This window comes from Ascaphus truei, chromosome 20, assembly GCF_040206685.1.
Source record: "Ascaphus truei isolate aAscTru1 chromosome 20, aAscTru1.hap1, whole genome shotgun sequence".
Classification (NCBI taxonomy): Eukaryota; Metazoa; Chordata; class Amphibia; order Anura; family Ascaphidae; genus Ascaphus; species Ascaphus truei.
In genome coordinates this window covers 20939756-20952008 of record NC_134502.1, presented here as the reverse complement: position 1 = coordinate 20952008, position 12253 = coordinate 20939756, and the positions used below count along the sequence as shown (strand labels likewise).

Here is a 12253-nt window from a genome sequence, read left to right as displayed (position 1 = left end):
AATATCCACAACTGCCTTCCATATCTACAGTTGTCTTCCAGTGGTCTGAATGTCTTCTGCTATTGAAGAACATCAAGATCATTGGCCTCCTGCCACTGGCTATCAGGGCCTATTTTCAATTCCAAGGGACTTCACTCCTGGTACGGATGACCTGCTCAGTTTGTCGGCACTCATCAGTGGGGTGATTGTCACGATAGAGGTAGCCAGCTTGATATAATAAAGGTGAAGCCCACTGACTTCCCCAAAACCGTGAGTAATGGCCGCTTCTGCAAGGCTTTTTTTCGCCAAGGTATAGGTTTTTTCTTTGTGTAACGCCTTCCAGAAAAGATCAAATTACTGATGTCTGGAAGTGGAAAACTTTATAAATTGGGAACAGGGAATGTAATAACTGTATATGTATATAAAAACACTTTATACCCTGTAAAGTAAAATGTATTCCCCATGTTTAAGTGTAGCATTTCCCCATATAGTTGTTAGCCAGACAGAAATGCATTTTGTGTTTCTGCTGTTTCTTTGTAGGCAGGGACGGTAGTCACTTAGCTGGACTGCATACTGGAAACCCCGGTTTTGTGACTACCGGTTGGGAGAAGCTAAGTACCTGGACAATGGTGAGGGGAAGGTCTCTGACTCAGTGCTGGAAATTGGTTCTCTGCAGTAAAAAGCCTTTGTTCCACCAAGACATGGAGGTGCCAACCCCACAGACGGTATGGGACTGGCCAAGGTAACCGTTTCTGGGTTTCAGACCCATAGTCACGATTCTCTGGAATTTAGAGCAATGCATTTTGCAAGTTTAGGAGAGAGTTTGAGGAAGCTGTACTAGCGAAACGCGTTGCTCTAATTCACCGAGACTTTTTTCCCCCGGAGGCCACCGTAGCGAGGGAATGTGGATGCGTTCCAACTCTGCGTTCCAACATCTGCTGCCTGGAAGTGGAAGCAGAGAGTGCCCTGATGTTACAAGCCCCATCGACTTTGCTGCACCCAACATGAGGCTTTTAGATTAAGTGTGTACTACTCTGTGTTTATAAATACATTTTAAGTAGTTTACTCCAACTCTTTCTGTATCTCACTGGTACTGGGGGAAAGTATTCAACGGATCCTGGCAAGAAGGAGATTCATGAGAGGACAAGCAGAGACCCCACTATCCAGAGGGAAAACGAAAAGAAACTTTTGTGAAGCCTGCACTCACACAAGGCCATGTGAGTATTTATGTTGTACATGGTTTCTATATCCATCTTTCACTAATACATCCCTGTGTAGATTACACCAAAAGAAGTGCATTGACTGTGGTTCGGTTTTACCCTTGTGCATCATTGAGGTGTTAGGTAAGTCTGGCTGCATGGTTAACCAGTCTGCTTCTTTTTTATTTTACCTTGCATATTTCTATTTTTATTGATTCGCGCTCCATTTGTATTTTGCCCCTGAAGTAGGAGGAAAGGATAGAACTATATTGTATGTATCAAAATGATTATGAGGATTAAGGGTAGAGCAAGAGGAGAGTTTGGAGAATAGGGTGGATTCCAGGGCAGATACAACAATGGAATTTAAGATATTATGGGAGGCTGTGGCATAGAGGAAAGGAAATGAGAGACAGATATTGAGAAGCGCTAATGGTCAAGTAGTTGAAAGGGGGAGACATTGAAGTCAAAAAACTGAGTAGTTCCTTGTAAAAACAAGGTCTGAACAGTTGCCATCCTTATTTGTACTGGAAGAAGCCAAATGGCTGAAACTATAGATGAAAATTGAAGAGAGGCAGCCCAGTCAAACTCGGGATCATCGATGTGTCATTTAAGAAAGGTGGGGATGTAAGAGGAAAGCAGGAAGGAATACCAGGATTCAAAGACAGGTAGAAAAGTTGAAGGGGTCATGTTGAGATAGTTGGTCAATAGAAGACCACAACCTGCAGAGAAAGGGGAGACAGAGGTTGGACAATTTGCACCTCTAATGAGAAAAATGAATGTGAAGGAGTATGGAGTAGTTTTTACAGACAGTGAGAATACAAATAGGGAAAGGTGTGTGTGAGAGAGAGAAAATACAACATAGGAAATAACAGCCTCTAGTGCAGAGTTAGACTGAGAATGCCAGGTTTCTGAGAAAACAAAAATATTCATAGAGCGCTATCACAAAAGATCATGAACAGTCAGAAGCTTGTGAGGGAGAGAACATCCCAAAGAGCACATAGGTGAGACAAAGGAGACTTTTGGCTAAAACCTTTGATCAAATAATGTCAAGCTGCTAACCAACGTCAAGGTAAGTACATTTGTATGCATTTAGCATAGGGACCTGCTATTGAGACTTACCTTGACGTTGGTTAGCAGGCTTGACATTATTTGATCAAAGAATGTAACCAAATGTCTCCTTCGTCTTACAGACTTAGGTTTCACTATGTATCTTTATTTCCCCATTTATTGTTAGCCCAATGGGAGAAACGCAGGGACACACTTTCTGTTTTTTTTTCACATATGTATGGCCAATCGTTTTACTTGTATATAATATATTTATTTGTTTTACATTTTTTGTTGGGCCGAATCGAATCCCAAGCAGCACGCTTAAGGCGGGCACCACTATTAGGGTGTGATTAATGTATTTATCCAGTCCACCTGTAACTGCTTATTGAGCAGCTTGTAGGAGGTTAGTCCCTCCTTTTCCTTTTTTTTTTTTTATAACAATCATTTTTATTGGTTTTCATGGAGGGTTACAGGCAACATTCCAAAACGTTTACAAGAGGTATGTTTATAACACATTGTACATACAATAAGACAGTCAATCTTTAAAGACCTAGACAGGGAAGCTTACATAAAACATACTGGGGCAGTAACTGCTCCTTATTTTAAAAATGAGTATAGTGAAGAACAGGTAGAGAAAGAGAAAAGGGGGAAGAGGGAGGGGGGAGGAGGGATGGGGGAGGGGGGGAAGGCGCAGCGATCTGGTGATTCGGGTATTTTAATCTTAATTGTAGGGCCATAAGCCCCAGACCTTGTTGAACCGGTTCAGGCTCTGGTTTAGGAGGGCCGACAAGTACTCCATCGATTTAACCTCATTTGTTCTACGGAGGACCATCTGTTTGGACTGGGTTTTTATTTTTTTCCAGTTGGCTGTTAGCGAGCAGCGAGCTGCTGTGAGCAGGTTTGAGATTAGTTTTCTCATGGAAGCTGAGGCTGAGTCAATTGGTTTTGCTAGAAGGAACACCAGGGTGTCTAGAGGGATTTCTTCTCTTGCTTTTTCCTCAGCTATAGAGCGGATCATATTCCAGAATATCTGGACCTTAGGGCATGCCCATAGTTTATGTGCCAGGTCTCCACCCTGACCACACCCTCTCCAACACATATCGGGCTGGTCAGGGAAGATCTGGCTCAGCCTTCTCGGGGCCAGGTACCAATGAAATTGAATTTTGTATACATTCTCTTTGGTAGTAGTACAAATGGATGTTTTGGCTGCAGCTTCCAAATGTCCTACCAGTCATCTCTATCTATTTCTACGTTTAGGTCCTCAGCCCATTTCATCATGTAATTGTGGTTAGCGGGTATCATGGAACGTGCTAGTCCCAGGTAGATTCCTGAGATCTGACCTCTTTGGTATGTTCCCATGGCACATTTCTTTTCGAAAGTCATGAGGCTTTTAAATTTGGACCTTTTGGACGCCACTTGGAGGAAATGTCTGATCTGGAGGAATCCATATAAGGGAAGTTTTACCGAGGGGTGTCTTTCCTGTAACTCCAAAAATGGCATCAGAGACCCCTTGTTAAGTAAGTCTGATGCTGTCTTTATACCAGACTCTCGGAATTGCTTAAAGTCCCTGGGGTCGCAACCCGGGGGAAAATCTGGGTTATCGAATATAGGTATAAGGGGGGAGGGGAAGGATGTCAATCCATGTCTGTCTTTTGTTTGTGGCCAAATTTTCCACGTACATCTCATAGCTCCCAGGCCAAATTCGCCTGGTATTGTTATCTTCCCACCCCCTTGGGACAAAAGTAGTGCCATGTAGGGGATAGGGGAGCCACGTATGAGGCCTCAATCTCCAACCAGCCACAGGACGCTGGGTCATTATTCCATACCACCGTTTGCTTTAGGTGGGCAGCTCTGTAGTACTTGATTATATTTGGTACACCTAGGCCTCTGCACTCCTATGGGGCAAGCTCCACTTGCTGCCTCTTGTCTTTCTATATAAATTGGAAGATGCTATTTTGGATGTTTTTGAGGTCCGCCAGCGGCACGCAGACCGGGAGAGTCTGGAAGAAATACAGCAGTCTGGGAAGGATGTTCATCTTAACTGATGCTACCCTACCGAGCCACGAAATATGGTATTTGTTCCATCTCTGGAGATCTTGTTTAATTTTTGTAAATAAAGGGGGGAAATTGCAATTGTAAAATGCTGCGTATGAGTTGGCTATTATGACTCCCAAGTATTTTATGTTTGTGGAGCTCCACTTATAACTAAAGTTGAGCTTCATTAGTTTTACTTCTTGGGTGGTAAGGGATAGGTTCAGGGCTTCTGATTTATCGCTGTTAATTTTGTACCCTGAGATCCGGCCGATTTTTTCCAACTCAAACTGAAGATTAGGAAGGGTCGTCATGGGGGATGTCAGTGACAGGATAACGTCATCCGCGAACAGCGAAATTTTGTGTTGGTCCCTCCTTTTTCAAGGTATATAATCTCCCAGTAAGGTCTCTGTAATTCACTTTTCACTTTACTTGCATACATGTAAGTATCTTCACTGGTATATACCACTTTCTAACTGCACTAAGTTACATTAGCTTACACTTTGAAATATACCCTGAAGGGGTTAATAAACTAAGTACATTTGTATGCATTTATCATAGGGACCTGCTATTGAGACTTACCTTTACGTTGGTAGCAGGCTTGTCATTATTTGATCAAAGGACATAACCAAAGTCTCCTCTGTCTTACAGACGTAGGTTTCACTATGTATATTTATTTCCCCATTTAGTGCTAGCCCAATGGAAGAAGCACATGCATTCACTTTCTAAGTATTTAACGATGTATTTTTTTGTCATATTGGACGTAGCACTGGGTATATTTCTCTTTTGTTGAATGCTTTAGTTGTTAATATTTCTGGATTGAACACCAAACAGCATTAATTCTCCACTCCTGGTCAATTTCCTGCAAATTTCCCTAGCAGCAGGGAATTTAACTTTGGCTACATCTGTAGTCTCTCCTGGTTCAAATGCCATTGTACTGAGGTTCATTGGGTGAGTGTGTCATCAACTGCCCCCCTCTTTGGTTACATGTCCCTCCAGATTTGGGGTGGGGTTTGAGTTTAACCCCCCCCTGTGGTGTGTAGGAGTGTTGGCATGCCTATCAGCCTGGGTGGCATGGGAGACATTGGGTTTAATGAGATTGGAGACTATAGGTGATGCACGCAGAGGTAACGACAGGAGACTTGCATATGGAAAAGTAAAAGTAGGCTTTTAATCAGCCAAAGTTCAGCAACAGAAAACATAGCCTTTTCTTGTCCCAGAATGAAAAAGTCCCTATACACATAGCATAACATATGCCATTCCCTGTGCCCCTCTACCATCTTGGACACATTCCTTTCTCTCAGTGTGGGCTGTACGTTGGACTCGTTAATTATCTTGCTTATTCCAGGATTGGATTATTCTCTTGGTGGCTGATTCCAAACAGCCTTAGCTTTTTGTAAAAGGCTTCTCCCTGTTACAGAGACAAACATTAGACCAAAGAGTAGACCCTCCAAAAAGATAACCGGGCCCAGGACTACAGACATTACCTAGGCTCAGTGTACTCTTGAGAGGGAGGCTGTTTGTTAAAAAGGAAGGGTGGATAAGCCATTATGAGGGCCACAATGAGCCATTGAGTGGAGATATAGGGGTGCAATTGCAAGGTCCAGGACTCAGCCATGACTTGGGCCCCAGTAAGTTTTGAGTGAAGGAGGTAGGAGGGAAAATGACAATCCTGCAAATATTATAAACAGAATTTGATCAAATTATTATCCTGTTATTTACACGTAGAAACCCAATTTTCAAAGAATACAAGATTTGTAACATTTCAGTACCAGAGGAATTATGAATAAAATTATGTTTCCGATAATTTCCTTGAAATAAAGCATGGATCCTCTTGGCCCACTGGGTTATTTTCTGGATTTCTGAGGTATGAGTTTATTAATTAGTTTTAGGGTTCTGTCTGTGTACTATTAAGAAAGTTTGCTGATGGTTTTCAAGCTATTCCTGTTATGTAATAATTATATTTATTTTTATACATTTTGTTATACTTTCAGTTCCATAGCTCCATATTATCACTGTCCAAATCTAGCACTATTGCTTGAGGAGAATAATGGTGCTGAAATACCTTTGTTTATGCATTTTTTCCTTAATGTCAATATACTGTAACAGCAAAACTACAGGTTATAAGAGATATCCTTACTGCATATACTATATCTTTCAGTAAAGATGCTACTTTTACCGCTTTGAACACAACCTGATAGAATTGACCTTCTGTAGTTTATCTCATGCTACTCAAAATATGTTTGTACCCTTATACTGATACATTTCCACAGAGCTGCCTGGATCTCCTTGTTCCTCAGAGTATAGATGATGGGATTGAATAATGGGGTGGCGAATGTGTACAGAAGAGAAGTGATTTTCATTACAGTCAATGACTGTCTTTTGGATGGAACCACATATTTAGCAATCAGTGTCCCATAATATGTGCACACAACAGCCAGGTGAGAGCTGCAGGTGGAGAAGGCTTTCTGTCTCCCCATGGTGGAGGAGATCCTGAGGATGGTGAGGGTGATACAGACATAAGTCACAATGATGAAGATAAATGGGAGAATAACACAAGGGATGCCTAGAAAAGATAATACTGTGTCCACAATGAATCGGTTTGAGCACAAATGTTCTAAGAGAGGGGCAATATCACAGAAGAAATGATCAATGACATTTGGTTTACATAACTGAAATGAACAAACCAAAATAACCATATTTAGTGCTACCATAAAACCTAAGAACCAAGACCAAAAAACCATTTGGCAGCAAAGCTTAAAGTCCATAATAGCAGAGTAACGCAATGGTTTGCAGATGGCCAGGTATCTATCATAGGACATCACTGTAAGGAGGAAACATTCAGCAGCTGCTGAGACAGCAAAGAGGAAATATTGAGTGATGCAGTCAACGAGAGAGATAACGCCCCCTTCTGCCATTATTACGTATAGCATGTTAGGCACAATAGCTGTGGTTAGCAAGATGTCAGACAGAGACAGGATACTGAGAAAGAAGTACATGGGCGTACGGAGCTGGTGACTGGTTGACACCAAGACAATGATCAGAACATTTCCAGCTAAGGTGCAAATGTATATCAGAAGGAAGACAAAGAAGAGTAAGATCTTGAAGTTGTGAATGGCTGGAAATCCCAGAAGCAGAAGTTCTGTAACCGTGGTCTGATTCTCCCGGAGCATTGTGGGATGTTAGAGTTAAAGGAGATCTTCAAATTCAATATCAGTTCTCGTGCTGCAAGGAGAAAGTGTTTATTCAGATATACAGATGCAGCGGCCATTATTTTAATAAATCACGCGGTGTATACCTCGGAATACCCATGTCATGGCGTGGGATTTCTTCCAACCGTACCGCCTTAAGACGCGAGTGCAGGCTAGTGCATAAAATGGCATTTTAGCGTTCTGGCTTTTAAACACCTGAAAATGACACAGTTGCACAGTACTGGACACATTACAATTCATACAATTCATTGCATTAAATTGCACACAATCCTTGAATTCAAACAATGCAACCACGATAAACACGTGTGCCTGGGACGATTGGCCGCGTTCATGCCGCGTGGAGTACAGCAGCGCACACGAAAACGGCGCCATGATTTGTTAAAATAATGGCCGCTGCATCTGTTTAATACATATAAGACATAAAATCCTTGATATAGTAATGGTACACAAAGTACACTATGCTTTATTGAACTTTGTATAATATTGTATAAAAAAAATAATATATATATTATATATATAATATATATATATATATATATATATATATATATATATATATATATATATATATATATATATATATATACACACACAGTATATATTTTTATATGTTTGCTAAATAAAACAGATTAGGGATAGGGTCAAAATAGCGGAAAACATGTTACATACAGTACATATTGTAGATGAGGTTTAAAGAACACAATATGTCCATCATGTTCAACCTACAGTATGAAATATTTAGATGACAGATACTGTACAGGACTTATATATTTGCACTTCAGGTATTTATTTCCTGAGGAAACCAAACTTAAACCCTGTGTAACATCAACCATTGATGTCTCATAAGTGGAAAAATAAAGTCATTTCTGACTCCAAATAATGGCAATCAGGTTTCTCTTGCCTCTCAAACATTGCTTTTTCGATGGCTTCTGGAGGGTAAATCTGGTTATATCTGTATAACAGAAAAGAAATCTGCATGCAGTTGGAAGCTGACGTCGGCTCATCGGTGAGGTGTGTGTGATATACTGTCTGAGTGCTTCGTAGACTGCATTCGTGGGCAGCAAGAGCACTCAGACCCTAGGGTTGATCTACTATATATCTGCAGTGAATGTGGCTGGCCTCATACTAGACCTGTCACAATAAAGCTTACAACAGTATATTTAATGACACCATGTGCAGTGAGTAGTGGCTGCTTCAACTCAGCCAGCAATATACTCAGTCTCACATCCAACAGCTAAGCATATTCATCTGCCTTTACCTCCTTCCATTGCTTTTGGCTAGGGGTTTGATATATACCTATACATATCCAGTATAGCGATCACCCTTACTATAGGGTCCACTAAGTATTATTTAGAGAGGTATTTATATATAATTATACCTCCACTAAACACCCTATCACACCTCTCCGTCTTTTAATATCATTGTATGTTTGTTTTTTGTATGTGGTTATTCCAAACAATTTATTTTAATCAGGTATAATAAAATTTAAGTTTTAATTAGGATTATATCTGTATAACACTTAAAGAAAATGAGGCATCAGTGGTAATTTACCCCTTTTTGTGCGTACCAACTATTTCCTTCTTCTCCGCTTGTGCTTAAAGATATGTAGTACAAGTAATGCAGGCGCACATATTGTGTCACTGCCCAATGATCCAATTGGAGGAAAATGATAAAATAAATTTACGTTACTTGGGATAAATCTTCCCTTTGGTTAATGGTTCCTAATACAAACCACAAAACGATATAAACATTGTAGGGTTCAATTGAAACTTAAAATAGAAGTGATAACTGCGGAGAGATTTGCAGATGTAGCCAGCGTCATTGTTTCCTCTGGTGGGATATTTTGGGATATGTTGGGATATGTTGGGATATGTTGGGATATGTTGGGATATGTTGAGATATGTTGGGATACGTTGAGATATTCTTGTCTGTCACTGTCACTGAATCTTAACATCCACTGCAACCAGAAATCCCTCTTACAAACACTGTATATAATATTTTTTTTAGGTTTGAAAGCTCGCAAAATATCAACTACTTGTTTGTCCAATAAAATGTATCATGTCCCCTACTCCCTCTCCCTCCTTTGTTACTACATGGCAGAAAGGAATAACACGGCTCCCCACCCCTCATTGAATCATATTGGAACTATGGGATATTCTGAGTTATTACAGGATATGTTGTGTTATCTCTAGGAACAATGAGTCTGGCTACATCTGTTTTGTCAACTCTGACAATAGGAAAATGAACTGTATACACCAATCTGTGGAATAATTTACTGGTTTTCTTTACAGTTGTACTCTTTAATAATGAAGTTGCATTTTGGGCTGTGATAGGATCCCCTTTGTTGTACATGCCCTGTACCACATCTGTAACTCTCAGGACACATATTGGGGCTGGAAATCCTTTCCTTACTGTAATTATACCTTGCCTACTTTATGGATCCTTTTCCCAATCACCTGCTAATAATACTGTGTGAAACTTTATAAATAAACAGAACATACAAATACAGCACATGGTTAAAAAGACTTGTAGGTGTTTAATCCTAAAGCAATGATACGTCTTGTATGAAGGAAACATTTTATTAGGGAGCATTTTATAACCCTGTGTACAAGTACACTACTTTTGCTCAAATTGATTCTTACTGGGACTTTTCAATGATGTTCACTTTTTCTGCTACAAATTAGTTTGATGGCTTATTAATTTTTATTGTTGAGGTTAGTGATTACCCAACTACATTATTCTTTAGTGAAACAATTTGTGACACAGGGGCATTACAAAGTTTCCAATCTGCAAAACTGGAGCACAAATGTAGCATAAATGAAGGGAAACTTCTGAACATGATGGGATATTTCCTACAGCAAATTTGTTGCACTTTTCTGAACATTTTTTGCTCTAGTTTTGAAGTCCGGATAAGCAATTAATGTCCAAGAGAATAATCTCTGTATAAAACTTAGGCAACAAAAAATACTGTCCCATTATTACTTCCCACAATAAAATATTATTATGGTAGAGGGAGTGGCCCAATGAGTAAAGACACTGGCTGGCACTGAGTTTGAACCTGGTTCAATTCCTGGTGTCAGCTCCTTGTGACCTTGGATAGGTCACTTTATCTCCCTGTGCCTCAGGCACCAAAAACATAGATTGTAAACTCTACGGGCAGGCACTGTGTCTGCAAAATGTCTCTGTGCAGCACTACGTAATACTAGCAGCACTATACAAGAACATGCTATTATTTTTATATTATTATTATTCAGCCGATCTTAAGTTCCCTACATATTACAATCTGGAGTAATATTTCTCCTGTGCTGCTCACATAGATGCAAAAAGAAAAGCATTACTATTAATTATAATGATAAATCATACTGAGATATCAAGCATTAACCAGCATGTATCATTGTTACTCCCTCGTATATGAGTACTTGCCACCCAGCTCTGAAGAGAAGACTTTACTCTACTTACTATTGGTCTTTTATTCCATTTCCAGGTAGTTTTATTTCTCTCCAAGTCCTGGAAATAATATTTCTCAGCAGCAGCAAACGTTCAGAACTGAAAGACGGATGTTTGTAGGTAATGTTATGAGTGATAAGCAAAAAAAAGCTCCCAGAATCCAATTGGATGGAAACTGAGCTGGGTCTACTGAAATAAACACATTGTTTGCAATTGTTAAGAGAAATTGGACCTCAGGAAACTCAGTTATTAAAGTGGAATACGTATTGGGGAAAGCATGCATGCCTAATAATCCAGGGAATTAGGTAATGTCAATGCACAGTGTGTGTGATCAAACCACACTAATCATCCAAACCTTTTAGGCAGAGAATCCTTACTGCTCCTAAGGACAGAGCACTGGGGAGAGGAACCTGTGGACTCCTTAGTCCAGAGTCAGGGGTTCTGGTGCAAAAAAATAATACTTTACATTTTTACTACCCAACAATAAAATACAATCATTCAGCTGATACTAACTTCCTTGCATCTAACAAGTTGGGTAATATTTATCCTGTGCTACTTACCTAGACGCAAAAAGAAAAGATTTACTATTAATTATAATTATAAATCTGACTGAGACATCAAATATTAACCCACTATGTAGCATTGTTTCTCAATCGTATCTGAGTACTTACCCCAAGCTGTGAAAGAGAAGAATTTACTCTACTTACTATTGGTCTTTTATTCCATTTCCAGATAGATTTTCATTTTGCTCCAAGTCCTGGAAATAATATTTCTCCGCAGCAAACGTTCAGAACTGAGAGACGGATGTTCGTAGGAAGAGGAGTGTGTAGGTAATAGAGTTTCTCTCCTCCATTGCAGTGCGGCCTTTCCCAGGATAAGCTCTGTATTAAACCCGTGCTGAGTCTCTGACCTCTTATACATGCTCACGGTAGGGAGGGGAGTTTTTGTGGAGTTGGAACATTACAGAGAATTCCACAAAGACTCATTAGGAAGAGGTTTCTGGGGAATAGAAAATTATGACGTGTGACAATGGGATGAATGAATCAGATATGAGTATAATTGTATGTATATGTTTATTTATAAAGTAAAACCAATGTACTGTACGCAGCACTTTACAGAGTTAGAATGGAGACAGAACTTGATATAATATACAAAATCACACAAGTGATTTAAACAGCAAGTTAACCGAAAGGAATTAGGCGTCTCTGCCCCACAGAACTTACTATCTAATATGATACATGGAAGACATAAAGAATAACATCTGTGAAAATGCAGTTGAGAACAGATATGAGGGGACAGATCCGTGCATGAGAAGCGTGAGGAATAGTCTCAGGGTTA

The 12253-nt window shown here is 39.9% G+C and overlaps 1 protein-coding gene across 1 annotated transcript; it reads right to left on the bottom strand.

Annotated features, from left to right (window-relative positions):
• Positions 1–6484: 6484 nt before the first annotated feature.
• Positions 6485–7429, bottom strand: LOC142471010 (olfactory receptor 5V1-like). The gene has a single exon (XM_075577808.1). It carries the CDS (start codon positions 7427–7429, stop codon positions 6485–6487), a length of 945 nt encoding a protein of 314 aa, XP_075433923.1.
• Between the last annotated feature and the right edge of the window lie 4824 nt (positions 7430–12253).

What these genes read in the sequence shown, in the direction of transcription:
- LOC142471010 (XM_075577808.1), bottom strand. Translation starts at nt 7,429, where the DNA reads ATGCTCCGGGAGAATCAGACCACGGTTACAGAACTTCTGCTTCTGGGA.